The following is a 20,387-nucleotide window of genomic DNA, read 5'->3' on the forward strand; positions in this document are numbered from 1 at the left end:
GCTGGGCCTGGTGGCGCACGCTTGTAATCCCAGCATTTGGGAGGCACAGACAGGAATATCGTGGTTCTCGGACAGCCTCAGCCACTTAGTGAGGCCCTTTGCAACTTAGTGAGACCCTGTTTCAAAATAAAGAATTAAAAATAGGGCTGGGGGTGTAGCTTGAAGGTAGAATGTCCATGGGTTCCATCCTTAGTACCGCAACAAACAAACAAACAAACAAAACCAAAAACACTGAATGTAATATGCATGAGGAGACACTTTTTTGATGATGGAGTTTAGCATTTATAGTGACTCTTGGACGCGAGGTCACAGAGCAGCCTTGAAAATTATGTTGCATTCCTCTGGGTGGCTGGGCCCTTGAGTTGGTCGGCATTGCCAACAATTAGAAAAAACATTTAAGTTTTTCAAGGTGTGTGTGTGTGTGTGTGTGTGTGTGTGTTTAAAAGTCAGTCTCTTTTCCTCTCATTCCCCTCTTGATTTTTTATACTTTTATTGGTGCACCGTAGTCTCACATGACAATGTAGTTCATAATGGTGGCGCACATAGCATTTGACAGGCTCCCCACCCCCGCCCCTGCCCCCTCCCCATTTCCCCCCTTCCCCATCCAAGATACTGGGATTGCAGTGGTATTCTCACATATGTACATTATGTCTATGGAAGTGTTTCCTTTATTAATTCTCTCCACGCCCAAGACCACCTCCCTTGTTCCACTGGAGTTTCTCCTTCATTATTTAAAGACCCTGTTGTATCCTGATTAACCCCAGTATCTGCATAGGAGAGAAAACATATGGCCCTTCACTCTCTGTGACTGGCTGATCTCACTTAACACAACGTTCTCCAGGTCTATCCATTTTCCTGCACATGACATAATTTTGTTCGTCTTTATTGCTGAGTAGAATTCTATTGTGCGTATATCCTGTAATTTTGTAAGCCATTCATCTGCTGTTGGAATCTCCTGATTCTGGAAGCTCAAATTGCCTCTCTACACCGAGAGAGTGGTCCCCAGGCCTGCAGCATAGTGTGGGCCACAGACTAGCAGCCTGTAACTCCTAAGAGTTCATTAGAGCCAATAATAAGCCCCACTCTCCACTGCAGAATTCAAATCCACATTTTAACAGGATCTTCTGGCCATTCACATGCACATTCAAGTTTGAGGAGCTCTGCCATGGGGATGAATTTAAACTAGGCTGACATTATTGTACATTATAATATTGTCTATACTCCAAACCCACTTAGGGTGGGTGGCTTTTTGGAAGATCCCAGGGACTCCTAACATTCTCCCTGGAAGTTTGTTTCTATATATCTCCAGTAGGGGAGATTGTATTATCAACAGTGCAAGCCACGTGCGATATTATTTTCATTTTATTGCTTTCTGTTGGACAAACTACAAAATGTCTTATTTATATATTTTCTTATTTAATCTTTTCAGTGATTCAATAGAAGGGATTTTAAAGAGATAATATACTGAAAACAAAATCAGGATAGTGGAAGGGATTGCTTGTTCAAGGTTAGATATACAATATTAAAGGTGAAATTCAAACCCACTCGGTCACCCAAGTCCTGCTCCTCTGTCGCTGACTTTGTATTGTTGTCCTTTTATTTATTTACTTATTTGTTTTTTGGTGGTACTCCAGATTGAACCCAATGAGCCTTCTTTGTCTGAGCTACATCTCCAGCTCTATTTTATCTCTTATTTTGAAAGGAGATCTTGTAGAGGGCCTTGCTGAGTTTCTGAGGCTGACCACAAACCTGTGATTCTCTGCTCAGCCTCCCAAGCACTGGGATTATAGGTGTGTGCCATCACACTCGGCACATTATATTTTTAAACAGTACAGTTCTGCTCCTGTACTGCTTTGTTCAATTTGCAGTAAGCAAGAGCATGGAATAGTCTCCTATTTGCAATCAGAAAACAAGCCTGTGAGCCAGGCGTGGTGGTGCACGCTTGTAATCCCAGTGCTTGGGAGGCTGAGACAGGAGGATCTCACAGGTTCGAAGCCAGCCTCAGCTACTGAATGAGGCTCTCAGCAACTTAGTGAGACCCTGTTTCCAAATAAAATATAAAATAGGTCTGGGAGTGTAGCCCAGAGGTAGAAAAACCCCTGGGTCCCACCCCCAGGACCACACACACACACACACACACACACACACAACAACAACAACAACAAAACCCAAAAAACCAAGCCTGTGTAGTAGATGTGTGCTGGTATTTTATGGTGGCTGTGATATCTCTGGGTCTTGATTCTGCCTTATAAATGTCTAGTCTATTATTTCTTAAATTTGTAAAATCTTTGTAGAACTTTGTGTTTTTGTTTTTACAAGTGAGAGGAAAGAGAATTCATAATTTTGTTAGATCAAACTTTAAAAAAATTCTATGACTCACAAATTAAGAACTATCACCCTACTCAGCCCGTATCCCAATGACCCTCAGCTGTTGGAATTCTCACTCTGCTGCCATTACTGAAGCCCAGCCATTACTAAATTTCCCTGTGCCAACCTCCCAAAGCATTCCTTTTCAGTCCTGGTAGGGCATCATGATCCCCTCTAGAAACCTTTTTAGAACACAGATGCTCAGGATCCTTCTCAGACCTTCTGAACTCTGATTTCTGGGAATCTGCATGTACGGAAACTCCAAAATTGATTGTGACCAAGAGTGCTGCGAATCAGCACATTTTTCTCTACAAATTTTGAACAAAAGAGGATGCTTTGTACCTGTTTGGTTTGGAACGATCTCCTGTCCTGCAGACCAGATCCAGAGTCCACCCAGCCCTCTCATGGGAAACCTCAGATATATGGAAGGACTCAAAGAACTCCACCGGCCCTTCACTATTTTTGAAACAATTCTGTGACATTGAAAGCTTGGGTAGGTTCAACACTGCAAGTCTTTATGATGTTAAAAAAAAATTATGATGTTAAAAAAAAATCCTGAAGCGGTGCACAGATAGCCTCAGCTACTTATTGAGGCCCTCCTAACTTAATAAGACCCGATTTCAAAATAAAGAATAAAAATTAGTGCTGGGGGTGTAGCTCAGAGGTAGAATGCCCCTGAGTTTGAAGAGTTAATCCAACTTCCTCTTTATCTGCTCATTAACAAATAGAGATTTTTCTTCTTCACTCACCTGTGTTGATTGGAAGAGTTTGATGCTTTTCCAGCTACACAGGCTCTGATGACTACACTTTTACCTATCCCCTTGTGTATTCGCCTTTGAATACATGAGCTGTTCATTCATGGGCATAACGGGAGATGACGCACGGACCGGGGTGTTTTTCCATTACGCCTTGCCATCGCGTCTCAGTTCACTGTGATGATCCGTGGCTTTCACCTGGCTCCAGACAACTATCAAAATTGTCAACTGACATTTAGTGAGAGCCATGATTTGTAAAGGACATTTTAGAAGCTTGACTACCAATAGTTTGCCAAACCAAAGATATAGGCCTGCTTTTATAGGACCATTGGACTTCAGAGATTATTTTGTCCAACCTCAGATCATGCTTCTTAGCTACCTTTCTGCCTGTGTAGGAATTAGTGACTTCACAGTAGACATTCTGCCTTTCAGTACAGTAGTTCTAACTGAAAGAAAGTTTGTTTTCAGTTGTGCTAAATGCCATTTCTCTTCTCTTCCCTTCTCTTCTCTTCTCTTCTCTTCTCTTCTCTTCTCTTCTCTTCTCTCTCTCTCTCTCCCTCTCTCTCTCTCTCTCTCTCTCCCTTCCTTCTAGTTAACAATTCTAGTTTTGTACTCTGGGGTTTTGCAGAATAATCAAATCCTTCCCCATAGCAACTTAAAAAATCTTGAACTTTCAACCTGTGGGAACTTGAGGCTGCCACGTGAGCGTCTCTCAAGCTGCGAAATGAACTCCCTATGGAAATTATTTTTCAAAAGAGACATACAATCACAACTACCTGTGTTACAGCGAATCAGCACAGTGACTTGCCATGAGCCCGGCCTTTCCAAGGGTTCTTTCCTCTGCGCCTTCGCTAGCCAGTTCCTTTAACTCAATTTCGTTCTTAACCTCTCAGATGAATTTATGTTTCCTCTTATTTAATTGGGTAAGTATTCCGGTGAAAGACAGCAGAATCTTCCAAGAGAATGATCTAAAATAACTCGAAACTGATACTTTTAAAAGATGCATCAGAAGCTGGGCGTGGTGGCGCACGCTTGTAATCCCCGCGCTTGGGAGGCGGAGACAGGAGGATGGCGCAGGTTCGAAGTCAGCCTTGCTGGCTTAAGAGACCCTGTTTCCAAATAAAAATATAAAAATGCGTCTGGCAGTGTAGCCTGGAGGTAGAAGGGTTTCCAGGAACCCCAGTAACACACACACACACACACACACACACACACACACACACACACACACAGATGCATCAGGGTCCAAAAAGCCTCTTAAGTAAATAAATTCACAAAAGCCTTCTGCTAAGCATTTGATGTTGTCAATAATTATTTATAACGCTTAACTCTTTTTAGCCTTTCTTGGTGGTTAGCATCTACAGAAAAATTTCAAATCATGGTGCTGCACCATTAGACAATCTCTGCCCTTATCTGATTTGCATATTAAACGTTTCTCTGCTCACTTAAGATGTTCTCAGACAAGTCAAAGATTTTTCTGTATTTAACAGTGGCAGCTTCTTCTAGGATAGTAATAGTAAAGTGTCTTACATTAATAACGGAAAATAACTTATTCCTGTGAATTTTAAAATTTGAATTTCTGTGACTAGGCACAGAAATCGTCATAGCCTTTGCCGTCACAAAGCTAATCTTGTTCACTGAATGTAGGGAGAACAAAAGCAGTTTGGATACCTGATACCATTGCTGATAAATATTTTAGAAAAACTCCTCTATAGCTTAGAGTAAATTTTTTTCAGTGGTTTATTATGGCTAATTTCAGGGCAAAAGGTGATAAAATCTGGTAGGCTCATTAACTCAGTGTAAAATAATTCCCTAGTCCTCTCTGCTTTTCCTTGAACTGATAGTGGTTCAATACAAGAAAACAAAGCAGTAACAAAAACACAACCAAAGAAGCTTGTTTTAATTCCTCCAACATGAAATGAAACATAAAGAAAAGCAATTAGTCAGAGGCTGGTCTGATTATATTTCTCATAATGTGTTTGAAACATCTTTATATTTCTTAAAACTCAGTTTATCCTTCTGGAGAACGTAGGGAGAAACTAGAAGCTATTTATCCCAAATAATTGCTCTCTGTATGCAGCGGAGTAGAGTAGGCTTGGACTGGCTTGTGAGAGCCTATTTTTAATTTTAAGGACATTTGTGAGCCAAATGATTTCATGTTGATAGCTTCAAATTGGCTAGGGTGGGAATATTTATACCATAGAAATAGGCAGTGCTACAAGTTGGAGCTGGTTGTTAAACACTTACCAGCGTACTGTTGGGTATGTGTACTTGTAAAAAGCTTCTAGCATACTTTTGTGAAGGAACCAAATACTTTCATTAAAAAAAAAAAATTGAAAGCTGGGTGTGGTGGTACACCCTTGTAATCCCAGCATTTGGGAGGCTGAGACAGGAGGATCGCTGTTCGCGGCCAGTCTCACCTACTACTTAGTGAGGCCCTTTGCAACTCAATGAGACCTTGTTTTACAATAAAGAATAAAAAATAGGGCTGGGGGTGTAGAATGCCCCTGGGTTCCATCTCCAGTTTTACACCAAAAAATATGAAGACTTTTCTGCTAATATTGGAACTCTGACACTGTTTTACAAACATCTGACACCAGAAAGATCTTCTGTTCTTTCATTCACCTTTATTTCTTCCATTGGGGTCTTACCAAAAACATTCTAGATGTCATATTTAAGATAACTTTCAGCATATTTATGCCTAACACTTAAGTAATACTTTCAGAAATAATTCTATAATATATTGCTGCAGGATAATTATGTATTTGATTGTGACTGCCCTTTAAAAATATCAGATGATGTCTTCACTTTTAAGATGTTCTGGTGGTACACGCCTTTAGTCATCCCAGTAGTTGGGAGGCTGAGATAGAGAATTGCAGGACTAAGGACAGCCTTAGCAAGTAGTGAGACTCTCATCAACCTAACGATGTTTTGAGCTATACCCCAGCTCAGAGACAAAATGCCCATGGGTTCAATCTCTAGTACCAGAAAAAAAAAAAAAAAAAGAAAGAAACAGACAAAACACTCCAAAGGAAGAAGCAAGAGGAGAGAATATTGTGAGAATATTGCTTAAAAAAATTCTGTCCTTGGTGTACGCCTATAATACCAGTACTTGGGAGGCTGAGACAAGAGCATTCAAGGACAGCGTCAACATTCTGGTGAGACCTTGTTTCAAAACAAAAAAAGGTTGGGGGTTTAGCTCGGAGGTAGAATGTCACTGTATTCAATCCCCAGTAAACACACACACACACACACACACACACACACACACACACACACACACACAGAATTCTAGATTTTCTTTTGCAACCATTTTTGGTTTGGTTATTTTGAATTTTTGTGGTTTCTTTTCTTTCCTTCTTTATTTTTCCTTCATTTCTCCTGGAGAGAGAAATCCATTTGCTAATCATACCTGCCTCTGGGATGGTTTATTTGACCCCGGGAGGTATGCATTTCCTGTAGGAAGATGCTGAGCACATGGGGCTGCTAACCGTGTGCTAACACGTGAGTTGATTCATGACTTTTTAACTGACAAGTTCTAGGGAGCATGCAGGGTTCGGTTTCTGCAAGAATGATTTACAGGCTGTAGTAGGTTAGAATGTCAGACAAGTGGAAACAATTAGTAGCTCTAATGTCTTTACCTCAGGTTTGCCACAGAGGAAGGAAGCGCATTGATTAAAAGGCCCATCTGTTCCCGAGACATCGCCTCCTGCGTGCACGGCAGCGTGTACATCGAATCGGTTCAGTGGCTACGCTATCTTTAGAGTCCTTTGACTCTTACCCCAAATCACTGCCCATGTGCGCATTGTATCATGGTATCTGAGAAGTGGGATCTTATTCATGGCTACTATTGTTATTCAGTAATATATTTAGTATACTACATGTACTGGGAACAAAGTGTTTTGAGGATGACTAGCTCCAAGAATTACATGAATTCAGCATCTATGGTCAACCCTCCATAGTCACGAGTCCTGCATCTGTAGATTTGATCAGCTGCAGGTAAAAGTATTTGAAAAATGAATCTCCATGGGATATAGATAGAAAAGTTGTGTGTCTTGTCATTGTTTCCTAGAGTATAACAACTCTTTGCATAGCATTTACATTGCATTGGGTATTGTAAATGGATGTAGGGATGATTCAAAGTATACAGAAGGAATGGGTGGGTTACATGCAAATACACACACCACTTGTATAAGATGCCTGAACATCCTGAGATTTGGGCATCTTTGGGGGACCAGGGTCTTGGAGCCATTCGCATTGAATACAGAGGGTTGAGCATACCTCCCATTTAGTCGACTTATGTTGAACTAGTGGACTTATATTTTAGCAAAAAAAAATGATGTTGGAGTAAGAATAAATTCATTTTAGTGTGTTTCATCCATATTTTCAGGGTGAAAGACAGGAGAATTCTGTTTCTATAATTGAGGGTTCCCCCCTTGAAAATATTCTTACCCTACTTATTTTTTTCTAAATAATGATGCTTTATTTGCAGCTTTACACAATCTACCACGTGCTTTCACAATTGTTATCTCATTTCCTTTAGTGTGTGTGTGTGTGTGTGTGTGTGTGTGTGTGTGTGTGTGTGTGTACTGGGGATTCAATCGAGGGGCATTCTACCTCTGAGCTACACCCCCAGCCTTTATTTTGAAATAGGGCCTTACTAAATGGCTAAAAATCTTACTGTGCTGCTGAGGCTGCCCTCAAACTTATGATCCTCCTGTCTCAGCCTCCCAAGTACTGTGATATAGGCATGTGCCACCACACCCAATGGCTATTTCATTTTCCACTAGCTATTCTTTCTCTGTTTTCTTCCCATATTAAGGTCATTGAATAAGTAAATAAGATGTGAAAGAGATCCTCCAAGCTATCAGATCAATTACTATACCCAGGGGTCAGCCTGTCTATTATTACCAGGAGGAGGAAATATTAGATAAGAAAATAGACTGGTCACTAGTCTAAATCAAGGGGTTAAAGTACACTTTCTTTTCATAGAAAAGGGCAATGGTGGTCTTTTTCCTTGGCCATTTCTTTTAGGCTCAGTATCCCGGGCCTCTGAGCTGTTTGCGATCTCTCATATCACCTTAAGTTGCAAATTTTTTTTATCATTTGGGAACATTGCTAACTTGCCTTCTGCTTCAGACATCACCCACGTGCCAAGTTTAGTGGATGTGAGTTTCTAGGGCACAAAATAGTGATAATTTATTTTTGAGACTATAGAATTTTTAAGTTATTTTTACTGACTTAGTTATCTTAATTAAATTAACACATAACTTGGATATATTAAGAGTTATAAGTATGGACTTAAAATCATTCATTGCTCTGGTTTAAAATTTATGTAGTTATTTCTGACTATTAAAATTGTGAACCAAGCATGGTAGTATATGCCTGCAGGCCCAGTACTTGAGAGGCTGAGGTAGGAGGATCACAGCTTTGAAGTCAGTTACTTAGAGAGGCTCTCAGCAACTTATTGAGATCCTGTTTCCAAATAAAAAATAAAATAAGGTTTTGGGAGTGTATCTCAGAGTTAGAACGCCCCTGGGTTTAACCACCAGTATCACATGCCAAAAAAAAAAAAAAAAAAAAGAAAGAAAGAAAGAAAGAAAGAAAAAAGAAAAATTTATGGATCTGATTTTTAGAATTTAGAATTTAGCCGGGCATGGTGGTGCACGCTTGTAATCCCCGCGCTACACTCCCAGACCTCTTTTTTTAAAATATTTTTATTTGGAAACAGGGTCTCTTAAGCCAGTGTGGCTGGCTTCGAACCTGCGCGATCCTCCTGTCTTCGCCTCCCAAGCGCGGGGATTACAAGCGTGCACCACCATGCCCGGCTAAATTCTAAATTCTAAAAATCAGATCCATAAATTTTCCTTTTTTATTTCTTTCCCACAAAAACCCCAAACAAACAAACAAACAAACAAACAAAAAAGAATTTAGACTTTATTCTTGTCTTGTTCCATTGAGAATGCAAATCCTATCCTGTTACGTGTTCTATGCTACAGATGAAAAAGATAGAAACTTGGCCCAGTCGGGTCAGATTTGATTTGTGAGGCAATTGTCTTTCATCATCTCCTGGTTGATAATTGTACTACATGATCACGTCACTAGAACACTGACAATTACTTAAAATCATAGAGAAATGGATGCCACAGGAAGACATACCATCTGCCCAGCAACCGGTGATTCTTCAGTTGCAAACCAGCAACTCAGGAGTAGAGTCCAAAAAAGGGAAAATGAATTTGCTAGTGAGAGAGGAAAATAAGACGGATGTAAAAACAACCATCCCCGAGTGCACTGAGAAAGCACTTCTGGTTGCTAGGAGAGAGAGAGGAGTGCGCACACAGCTCCGTGTGCATCACCTAGCACATTCACCACCTGGCAGTGTCAGCCCTGCTAAACCTGGGCTTTACTCTTCTGTGCAAACACTAAACAGAAAGCCTTCCGCCATTTGCTTGCCAGCCTGTGGCGCTCCATCTTTCTAGGTGAAGGGAAAAAAAATTTAATGGTGATGAAAAGACTTTACTCTTTTATTTTTTGATAATTTGGAGACAGAGAGGGTCATTCAAAGCCCAAAGTCATCAATTTTATCTCTTATTTCTGGGTTAAGGATTCCGCAGGCAGCGTCTCTTCAGAATCCGTTGTTTGGGCTCTGCAACAAAAATAGCCGAGAGCCGCTGGAGAGGTTTACGGTGACCATGGAGATTAATCTTCTTCAAGGGAAGTCAGCTGTTCATGACAGGATGCCTTCATTCCCAGAGAAGGACTTCCAATCCTGCCTGGGGATGCTGGGAAGAGCAGCAGGCCATTGGGGCTTCTAGATATTCCACACAGGATGCAGACTCCTGGATATAGCCCCCAGTCCACCAGTTATACACTACATCCTATTTGTTGTTCCAGGAAACTCATCTCTCTCTCTCTCTCTCTCTCTCTCTCTCTCTCTCTCTCTCTCTCTCTCTCCTCTCTCATGCTAGGGATTGAACTGAGGGGACATTCTATCTCTGAGCCACACCCCCAGCTTTATTTTATTTGAAACACGTTCTCACTAAGTTTCTGAGGCTGGCTGGGATCCTGCCATCTTCCCGTCTCAGCCTCCCAAGTTCTGGGATTCCAAGCGTGCGCCACTGCGCTGGCTCCAGGAAGCTTTTCTAGGTGGCCGCAGCTGTGCCTGCATCTCAGGAGCACGTGCAGATGGGATTTAAAAGCAAGACCCTCCACTTAGTCATGAACTTATTGAATCAAATTTATGGTGGTCCTCCTATGGACTACGCTCTGGGCTGGGCACGGATGATCCATTCGCGAGCTAAAATAGATACCATCTCAAGACGGATAGAGCTTCCATTGTAGGAGATGGGAGACCTAATCAAATAAGCACATTGATTAATTAGTGTGTGCTTTCGAATGAGGTATTAAAAATGGACTTAGATTAAAGATACTCTGAGGAAGCCATACTCTGAGAATGTGAGGATGTGTGTGTGTGTGTGTGTGTGTGTGTGTGTGTGTGTGTGTGTGTGATGTAGAGAACATTACTGGCAAGAGCTCCGTGGCAGAAGGGTGTCTCTGGGGTGGAAGGGGTGAACAAGTCAGGCCACATGAAGTCAAGGTCTTGCAGAGAATTTTGGTCTGGGTCATGAGAGCAGACAGGAAGTTACTGGCAGGTTTTTAGGTAGAAATGACCTGAGGAGAGTTGTGTGTGGGTTTTTATTTTTTAATTTTGTTTTGTTTTGTGGCACTGGGGCTGGACCTGGGGGTATTCTACCTCCGGGCTACACTCCCAGGCCAGTTTTTCTATTTTGAAACAGGGTCTCACTGAGTTGCAAAGGGCTTCACTAAGTAGCCAAGGCTGTCCGCAACCTGTGATCCTCATGTCTCAGCCTCCCAAATGCTGGGATTATAAGCATGCACCATCATGCTTGGCTTGAGAGTTTAGTTTTAAAAAGATATCTCTGCTGGGTGTGGTGGCGCACGCTTGTAATCCCTGCGCTTGGGAGGTGGAGACAGGAGGATTGTGCAGGTTTGAAGCCAACCCTGCTGGCTTAAGAGACCCTGTTTCCACATAAAAAAGTATAAAATAGGTCTGGGAGTGTAGCCAGAGGTAGAAGGGTTTCCAGGAACCCCAGTACCACCAATAAATAAATAAATAAATAAATAAATAAATAAATAAATAAATAAATATCTCTGAGCCAAGTATGGTGGAACACACCTGCAACCTTGGATTACAAGTTCAAGGATAGCCTTAGCAACCTAGTGAAACCCTATTTCTAAATAAAAAATAAAAAGAATTGGATGTAGCTTGGAGGGTAGATTGTCCCTGGGTTCCGGTTCTCACACACATACACACACACACACACACACACACACACACACATACACACACACACACACACCTGAGGCTGGGTGTGGTGGCACACACTTATATTCTTAGTACTTGGGAGGCTGAGACAGGATTACAGGTTTGAGGCCAGCCTCAATAACTTAGCCAAACCCTGTTTCAAAATAAAAAATAAGATAAGGTGGGGGGTGTGTAGCTCAGAGATAGAACACCTTTGGGCTCAATTCCCAGGTCAGAAGAAGAAAGAGAAGGAGGAAGAGAAGGAGAAGGAGGAGGAGGAGGAAGAGAAAAAAATTACTGTGGCTATAGGTAAAAGGTAACTGGGAAGAAGCCAAAGAGGTGGGAGGAACAGTGTGGGCAGAACCTTGAAGCTGGGTAGTTGAGTGTCCAGCGCTCCTTCACCCTGGCTTCACTCCTGACGTCGTTGGTGTGCGCGCCCGTGTCCCCAGACCCGTTTCTTGAGTGTAGATGCTGCTTCACTTGCTCTTGGGTCCTCTTAGGACCCCGCATTGGGATTTGCACATATACATCCGACATTAAACTACGTGGTTCTTCTCCACCTCACAAGGCATCTCAGTGGGCTTAACAGAACACAGCCCTGCCGTGCTCTGGTGGTAGCATTATATTGTGATCCCCCTTATCCCCCAGGATGGGGAGACAAAGAGAGACTTGCTTTTCTTTAGCTAAGAGTCATGGGCCTTGAATCTTCTTTCCCGACGTTGTTCCTCCATGTTAATCGAAAGCAATGCTATTTCTATTATGGTTGTCATCTCCTCACAGACACAAGAGACATACTAGAGGAGATATTTTTTTCCGAGAGGAATTTCCTGCAGAGCTGAAGAACAGAAACCATCCTGACAATTATTTGACTCTGAAAACTCAGGAGCTGCAAACCAATGAACAAGGCTGCATCAGGGAGCGGCGTGGCTTGCGGCAGAACTAGGGAGAGCACGCCCTACCCTGAGCACGCAGTCAAACGCAGAATGTGCTGTGGCCAGTCGGATCAATGAGTTTGCCACTTTTTCTTTAAATAATTAAAAAAAAACAAATTTAGACCAGATAAATAATTTATTTTTTTAAATTTTTATTTATTTATTTATTTATTTATTTATTTATTTATTTTTGCGGGTCTGGGGATGGAACCAGGGGCATTTGACCTCCGAGCTACACCCCCTGCCCTATTTTTTATTCTTTATTTTGAAACCGGGTCTCACTGAGTTGCAGAGGGCCTCACTAAGTAGCTGAGGCTGTCCGCGAACCGTGATCCTCCGGTCTCAGCCTCCCAAATGCTGGGATTACAAGCGTGCACCACCACGCCCGGCTTCAGAGAAATAATTTAAAAAATCATTGTGCTTATCTATGCTTTGGGGTTATGGGCTAAGCTCCTTCTTTCTAGTGATTCGACGCTTCAAAGCTTGCTCGGGTAGGGGCCTCCTGCAGTACAATCTTCTCAAACAGTCTGTGAAGCAGGCTTCTAATACCGCTCTGGCTACTGGGTCTCTCTGTCTCCCTGTCGGTGTCTCTCCCTCTGTCCCTCTGTGTCTGTCTCTCTCTGTCTTTGTGTGTCTCTCTCTTACTGAGGACTGAACCCAGGGCATTCTACTTCTGAGCTACATCCCAAGCCCTGTTATTTTAGTTTGAACTAACATCTCATAAGTTGCTGAGGCTGTTCTTGAACCCGCAGTCCTCCCGTCTTAACTTCCCAAGTACTGGAATTATAGGCGTGAGCCACCACGCCCAGCTTCTCTCATCTTTCAGAATAATGGGCTATCGCGGTTTCCCATGCTCCAATCAAATAAGCACACCAGCGAGAAAGGCGTGAAGCACATGCATTGAACAGAAAGGAAGGAAAGCATTTTTAACTTGCGAAGAAAATATTCCTTCTCCTGTCTTCTCGTAACTTTTGGGCAAATCCGGAGGGGACAGTTTTGTTAGAGACTTTCCCTCAAAGTAATAATTTTTAAAAAGGGATGAGGGGTATAAATAGCACTGATCTGCTCCCACTTGATCCTTAGATTAAGATTAGCTCAAAGCAGGGCGAGAGGTCACGCAACGAACTGGTTTCCGGTGCTGGGATGTCCCCTAAGTCAGACCCTCGGGAATCTCATGCAACTAATAGCTAAGTGCATTTTCAGGAGAAAGATAAGTCCAGCTTCTTTTCTGGAGCCAAGAGGAACAGTCCTAGAGATTTTTATAAGTGGGTGAATCCTTTCCAGAGCCAAAGCTGAGGCTTTGGGCAGAAAGTTGCTAAGCAGCAGGGTCTGACGCGTCTGGCGCCTCCCAGAGAGCAGTGGGAAGTCTCGATGCGTGGTTTCTGTTTGAATTCCAAGCCTTTCCAAGCACGACTCTCATTCTTCGGGCTGCATTTGTACCATCGTGACCATAAAAATGCCTGTCCTCCTCCTTTTAGGGACCGTTGTAAAGAGAGTATTAGGCTGTAGATGGTAAAACACCTCACGATGATAAGATAATGCAAGTTCTTATTTGCCAGGGACTGTTCTAAGCATCCACATTCATTCATTATTTCCCTCAACTCTTTTTTTTTATAGTTTAAACATTTGTGTTTTTATTTTTATTTTTTAATTGGTACATTGTATTCATACATCATAATGGGGGTAAAAGTCTTGTGTAGACACACATGCACACATCGCCCAGTCAGCCCCTACCCAATCCCCACCCGCTTCCCTCCCCGTCCCTCCTTCCCATGCTTGGCTTAGTGGTTGACTTCGATATGTTTAAGTACACTGTGTGTTTTAGAGTTTCCTTCTTCCCCGCTCCCATCCCCTCAATTAGGTTGTCTTATTTGCTCCTCTACAGGATTTCCCTTTTCATCTAGAGTTCCTCAGGAGAGTCCTTCTTATGGGACAGAACCTATTGTTACCTCTACTTTTAAACTGGAAAACAGAGTCACAGACTGGTGAAGTATTTACTCAAGGGAAACCAGGAAGAATTGGGGCCACGGCTTAAACCTAGACAGTCTGGTTTCTTTTACTCCTTATGGTTAGGGATGGAGGGCATAGACTCAGAGGAGGAAGACAAGGGTCTGAATCCCAGTTTCATGGTTGTGGGACTGGTCTGGGGCAGTTTAAGCTTCAGTTTGGCCATCTGTAAAACAGAGATGGATAATAATACTTTTAGATGTTTGGTGAGGATTAAATAAGAAAGGATGCAGAGCCCAATGTTTAGCCCGTAAGAGGCACACAGAGCGTTCTTCTCACTCACTGCGGTGGGGTGGGCTGTTAGCCTGGCCGGACCAGCATCACAGAGGACCACACCCTGGGTGGCTTCGACAACACAGGCGTGTGTTGTTGTTCTCAGGTCTGGAGCCTGGAGCTCCCAGGTCGAGGGACAAGCAGGGCTGGTTTCTGGTATGGCAGATCTTCCTGGTTTCCATGTAGCTACCTTCTAGCCGTGTCCTTGCCTGGCCTTCCCTCAGAGGGGAGAAGAGAGAGGCAGATCTCTGGTGTCTTTTCTTTTAGCAGTCCTATTGAACTAGGGTCTCCCTTTATGACCTCATGTAACCTTAATTACCTTATTTATCATTATTTATTTATTCACTTATTTATTTCATACTGGGAGTGGAACTCAGAGGCATTCTACCTCCAAGCTACAACCCCAACCCTATTTTTTATTTTTATTTATTTATTTATTTATTTTTGGTGGTACTGGGGTTTCTGGAAGCTCTTCTACCTCCAGGATACACTCCAAGACCTATTTTATGCTTTTTTATTTGTGGAAACAGGGTCTCTTAAGCGAGCGCGGCTGGCTTCGAACCTGCGCGATCCTCCTGTCTCTGCCTCCCAAGCATGGGGATTACAAGCGTGTGCCACCACTGAAACAGTGTCACACTGAGTTGCAAAGGGCCTCATTAAGTAGCCGAGGCTGTTGGAGAACCGCAATCTTCCTGTCTCAGCCTCCCAAATGCTGGGATTACAAGTGTGTGCCACCATGCCTGGCTTCAGTCCTCTTATTTAAATATAGTTAACCGCGTGTTGGGCTTTCTACATGTGTATTTCGAGTGGACACAATTCAGTTCATGACAGATGGGCCAGAGAGAGAGAGAGAGAGAGAGAGAGAGAGAGAGAGAGAGAGAGAGAGAGAGAGAGAGAGAGATGGAGAGAGAGAAATGGAGAGAGAGAAATGGAGAGAGAGAAATGGAGAGAGAGAGTGAGAGAGAAGTGGATAGAAGCGTCTTTGGAATATTCTGCTGTTTGATTCTGGGAGGAAAGTAAATTGTTGGCCATTCATAATGCATTAGTAGATACACACCAACCACAGCATGTCATTTGCCTTCTTTTTGGTGAATAGAAATGTCTACATAATGTCTTCATGCTACTATTTTTGATCTTTCAGGTGAGCCAGAATTTAAATACATTGGAAATATGCATGGTAACGAGGCAGTTGGACGGGAACTGCTCATATTCTTGGCCCAGTACCTGTGCAACGAATACCAGAAGGGGAACGAGACGATCGTGAACCTGATCCACAACACCCGGATTCATATCATGCCTTCCCTGAACCCCGACGGCTTTGAGAAGGCAGCGTCTCAGGTGAGCAGGACCCGCGTGCGCTCTGCGCGCTTGTGCACCTGCGGATAGGTGCTTACCTATTCGTATACACACACACACACACACACACACACACACACACACACACACACTGCCCTCGCACAAAGGCTGCAGGATACGGCCTCACCCAAAGCTTGCAGGTGCAGTGGCGAGTGTAAGTAAGCCATACATTATTTAACTTGCTGCTCAGAAACAAGCCTACGGTGTAAGGCATGAGAGGGTTTCTTTAGCAGAGATTGCAAACGAGAAATTTTGTTAACGAGCTAATATTGTAATACTGTTGTGTTTGTATGGTTAAACATCATTTACTTGTCCCCATTTGTGGCTAGGTGAATTTCTTTGTAAACATCTTCCAGTATGAAAAACACCCACTGTCATGAAAAGTGGTGCTGTGGTTGTATTTGCATGAGTCGGTGTCTAGCGCCCTCTACTGAAACCAAGGAGGAAAGGCTCTAGGCCAGCTCAATGTTTCACTGATGTTTAATCGGTTTTTATGAATGATGAATAAAGTTAATAGTTAATAAAAAGTTAATAGTTATAAAAAGTGAATAAATAAACAGCAAAGCAACGCTATCTTCAAATTAAAAATATTTTATATTTTTATTATAATTTTATACCATACATTTTTATTTATAAGTTTAAATACATTTTGACAGGCTGGGAATTACTTGCTTTTTAAGCAAAAATAATATGGTGTGTTGTTATGTTGTTAGGAGAGGGATGGGGACACTTGATTTTGTCTACAGATTGAAATTATGTTCTTATTTTGAAAGAATACATAAAAGAGTTTACTTATCTACAGTTAAAAAGAGCCAATAATTCTATAGTTTGATATACAAAACTAAGACAGTGAATTTTTGTAAAGATAACATCTGTAAATAAAGATAATATTGGCATGATTTCTAAAGTTATGAGCCAAAAATTCTAGTAGCATATAAAATTAAATTATTTAATATTTTAAGGTTATACCAAAATTGTAAATGGGCAAAAAAAAAAAAACCCTGCTATTTTCTGTCATATAGTTTTTTACTCCTCACAGTCTAAGATATCTAAGTTTGCATGAAGTAAAAAAGAATGCTAATTTGGTTTATATCATAGATTTGATATAATTTAAAAGTTAAACAAGAAAACTCACATTGTTAAGTAAAACTGAATATCTTAGAAGTTCTTTATTTTTTTCAGGTTGTACCATTAATGAAGAGTTTAAATTGAGCTGGGCACGGTCAGACACGCTTATAATCCTGGTACCTGGGAGGCTGAGACAGGAAGATCACAGGTTTGAGGACAGCCTCAGCAAATAAGAAGACCCTCATCAACTTAGTGAGGCTGTGTTTTAAAATAAAAATAAAAATAAAATAGGGCCCATCTTGTAGATGGGCTCAATCCCCACTACCAATAAAAAAGAGTTGAATTGAACAGAAATTTTGAAATTTCTGTTGAATTGAAATTTTTATTGAATTGAAATTTCTCAATTGTAAAGCCTTAGAACTTATGTTGTAAAGCTCATATTTTTAAATATTATTTTTAATTTAAATTTATTTTTAACTAACATAAAATAAAAATTATATATATTTTTGGAGTACAGAATGATACTTTGATACATGTATTCATTGTATAATGTTTAATCAGAGTAAACATATCTATCTCCTCAAATATTTATTATTTCTTTTCTTTTCTTTTTTTTTTTGGAGTACTGGGGGTGGAACCCAGAAGCATTCTATCTCTGAGCTATACCCCAGCTCTATTTTTTATTCTTTCTTTTGAAACAGGGTCTCACTGAGTTGCAAAGAGCCTCACTAAGTAGCTGAGGCTGTTCGTGAACTGTGATCCTCCTGTTTCAGCCTCCCAAATGCTGGGATTACAAGTGTGTGCCACCAAGCCTAGCTTATTATTTCTTTATTATGAAAACATTAAAAATGTTTTCCTTTAGACTTTAAAGTAGAACTCATTTCTTAACGAAGACTCTAAGTGGGGATAGTCATGAATTTGAGATATGGACCTGGAAGACCCTTGAGTGACAGCCAACTTGGAAGTTGTAGGCAAGGAGGGAAACTGAAGGAAGAAAGATAACGGTATCAGATGAGACCCGGAGGAAGGCCAAGGCAGAAGAAGCAGAAAAAGTAGCTAGCAATTGGAAAGGCCGCAGAAGAGGCAGGAGACAGGGGAGTTTGCCAAGCAAGAGGGGAGGAAGTTCTGGAAAAGAAGACAGGATTCAATAGGGCAGAATACCATAGGAATACCATAAATTATATTATATGTTAGCATATAGTATATAATAATATATGTCACATATTATTAATATATAAGTAACTCATGTTAAATTCATTTTAAGCTTCTAATTGTATTTATTTTTTAAATATTAAAAACAGATTGCTTCCATTTATAGAGGCAATGAATATTTCCTTTAATCTAATAATTATATATTTTTTAATCTAATAATTATATATTTAATTATAGAGTGCTTTGACTAGGTATTGGTTTTTTTTTTTTCAGGTCTGGGGGTAGAACCCAGAGGCATTCGACCTCTGAGCTACACCCCCTGCCCTATTTTTTATTCTTTATTTTGAAACCAGGTCTCACTGAGTAGCAGAGGGTCTCACTAAGTAGCTGAGGCTGTCCGCGAACCGTGATCCTCCAGGTCTCAGCCTCCCAAATGCTGGGATTACAAGCGTGTGCCACCACGCCCTGCTAGGTATTGACATTTTTGTAACCAAATAAATATCTCTTCAATATCATTAATGTTTAGAGTATTACTCATATAAATTATTTTCAAAATACACTCATAACGAATACTCTAAACCCAATATCTTCATGCCTATTTCAGTAAGGTACTGAAAATGTCATGATGGCAGGATATTTGCTGAAGTAAATAATCATAGTACATTATTTCTGAAAGTGTTAATGGAGACCTTAAATAGATAGTGATAATAATTAATAATTAATTGATAACTTTTCTCTGATTTTTCCCCCTTAGCCTGGTGAACTGAAGGACTGGTTTGTGGGCCGAAGCAATGCCCAGGGAATAGATCTGAACCGGAACTTTCCAGACTTGGATAGGATCGTTTATGTTAACGAGAAACAAGGTGGCCCAAACAATCATCTGTTAAAAAATCTAAAGAAGGTTGTGGATCAAAACACAAAGGTAGTGAAATGTCGAGGTTCTGGTTTTGTTTTGTTGAGGAGGGAGTGAGGGTTGTCCTGTAGTCTGAGCAACAACGTTTGGATATCTTTACCATGATGAAGGATGTAAGAGTAACAGATGCCTGTATGGGGGGCTTTTCTGTGGCTGTGAGAGCCAAGGCCAGAGGGCCTGGGGTCTAGAAATTAGCCTTGCTCCCTAGGATTGGGTATTGGGTGGGGAGTAGGTGTTGGGGGTGGGAACAGGAGGGAGGAACCCAGTTGTGGGTCTCAGGAAGTCGCCATGGCCCTCTCAGGAGGCCCTCTGATATTTTGCACTGTTGAATCTCGTCTTCTTTTCCAGAACTTCCTCCCCTCTTGCTTGGCATAACTCCCCTGTCCCCTGCCCCTTCTGCGGCCTTTCCAATTGCTGGCCACTTTATCTGCTTCTTCTGCCTTGGCCTTCCTCCGGGTCTCATCTGATACCTTTATCTTTCCTCCTTAAGCTTTCCGTCCTTGCCTACCACTTCCATGTTGGCTGTCACGCAAAGGTCTTTCAGATTCATATCCTGAATTCCAGACGTTTCAGGAACTCAGTTTTTGTCTCACCTGTTCCATGGGTCTCTTTACCAGATGACACCTGGGACCTCCAGCTCAGCCTGTGCAGACACAGCATTTCCCCTTAGCACCACTATCATTTATCCTAACCATCAAAGTCTTCCACGTTTCCACCTTTATCACTGCTCATCAGCAGTTAGTTCCCACATCCCTGTGCGTTGACCTCCCCGACTCCTCTTCTATTTTCCTTTCCTCTGTGAACCCATTTCCTGCCTTCAGTTCAGGCTCCGTGTCTCCCGCTCTTGTTCAGCGTCTGTCCTTTCCAGCTCCCTTTAATCATCTCGGTTTCCTCCAGAGTGGTCATTTAGCTTCCGTGCTGCAGCGTCTTCATCTTCAGCGCAATCCCTCAGTCCTCCCTCAGGTCCTCAGGTCTAGAAGGCGTCCTGGGCTGTGCGCTGCAGGGCAGGGTGGTGGAAGCCCATCCACAGCAGGCCCTCCAGGTACCATGATGACCCCAAGATAGTCGCTTGAGGCTGAGCTCAGTCCGTAACCCTGGGGGTGCAGCCTTGTCCTCTTAAGATTTCTTCCTACTCAGTTATTTCTCACCTGCCTCTGAGCTTGCCAGTCTGGTCTCCTCCATTGCTCTCTGGGGTCAGCACCTGAGCTTTGCCCTGGGTTGCTTGAAGACAGCCTGGT

General features: G+C 42.0%; 1 protein-coding gene across 1 annotated transcript in view; it reads left to right on the plus strand.

Moving 5' to 3' along the window:
- The window catches only part of CPE (carboxypeptidase E), a gene marked incomplete at both ends in the record, with an annotated part of 103,968 nt that overhangs the window by 65,909 nt on the left and 17,672 nt on the right, over positions 1-20,387 (plus strand). Inside the window, 2 exons of the mRNA XM_080710732.1 lie at positions 15,802-15,998; positions 18,991-19,158. Of these exons, the coding sequence (XP_080566858.1) occupies positions 15,802-15,998; positions 18,991-19,158 (365 nt within the window). The remainder of the gene's footprint in view (positions 1-15,801; positions 15,999-18,990; positions 19,159-20,387) is intronic.

The sequence above is a fragment of the Muscardinus avellanarius genome (genome assembly GCF_963383645.1).
Source record: "Muscardinus avellanarius genome assembly, chromosome: 14".
Lineage (NCBI taxonomy): Eukaryota > Metazoa > Chordata > Mammalia > Rodentia > Gliridae > Muscardinus > Muscardinus avellanarius.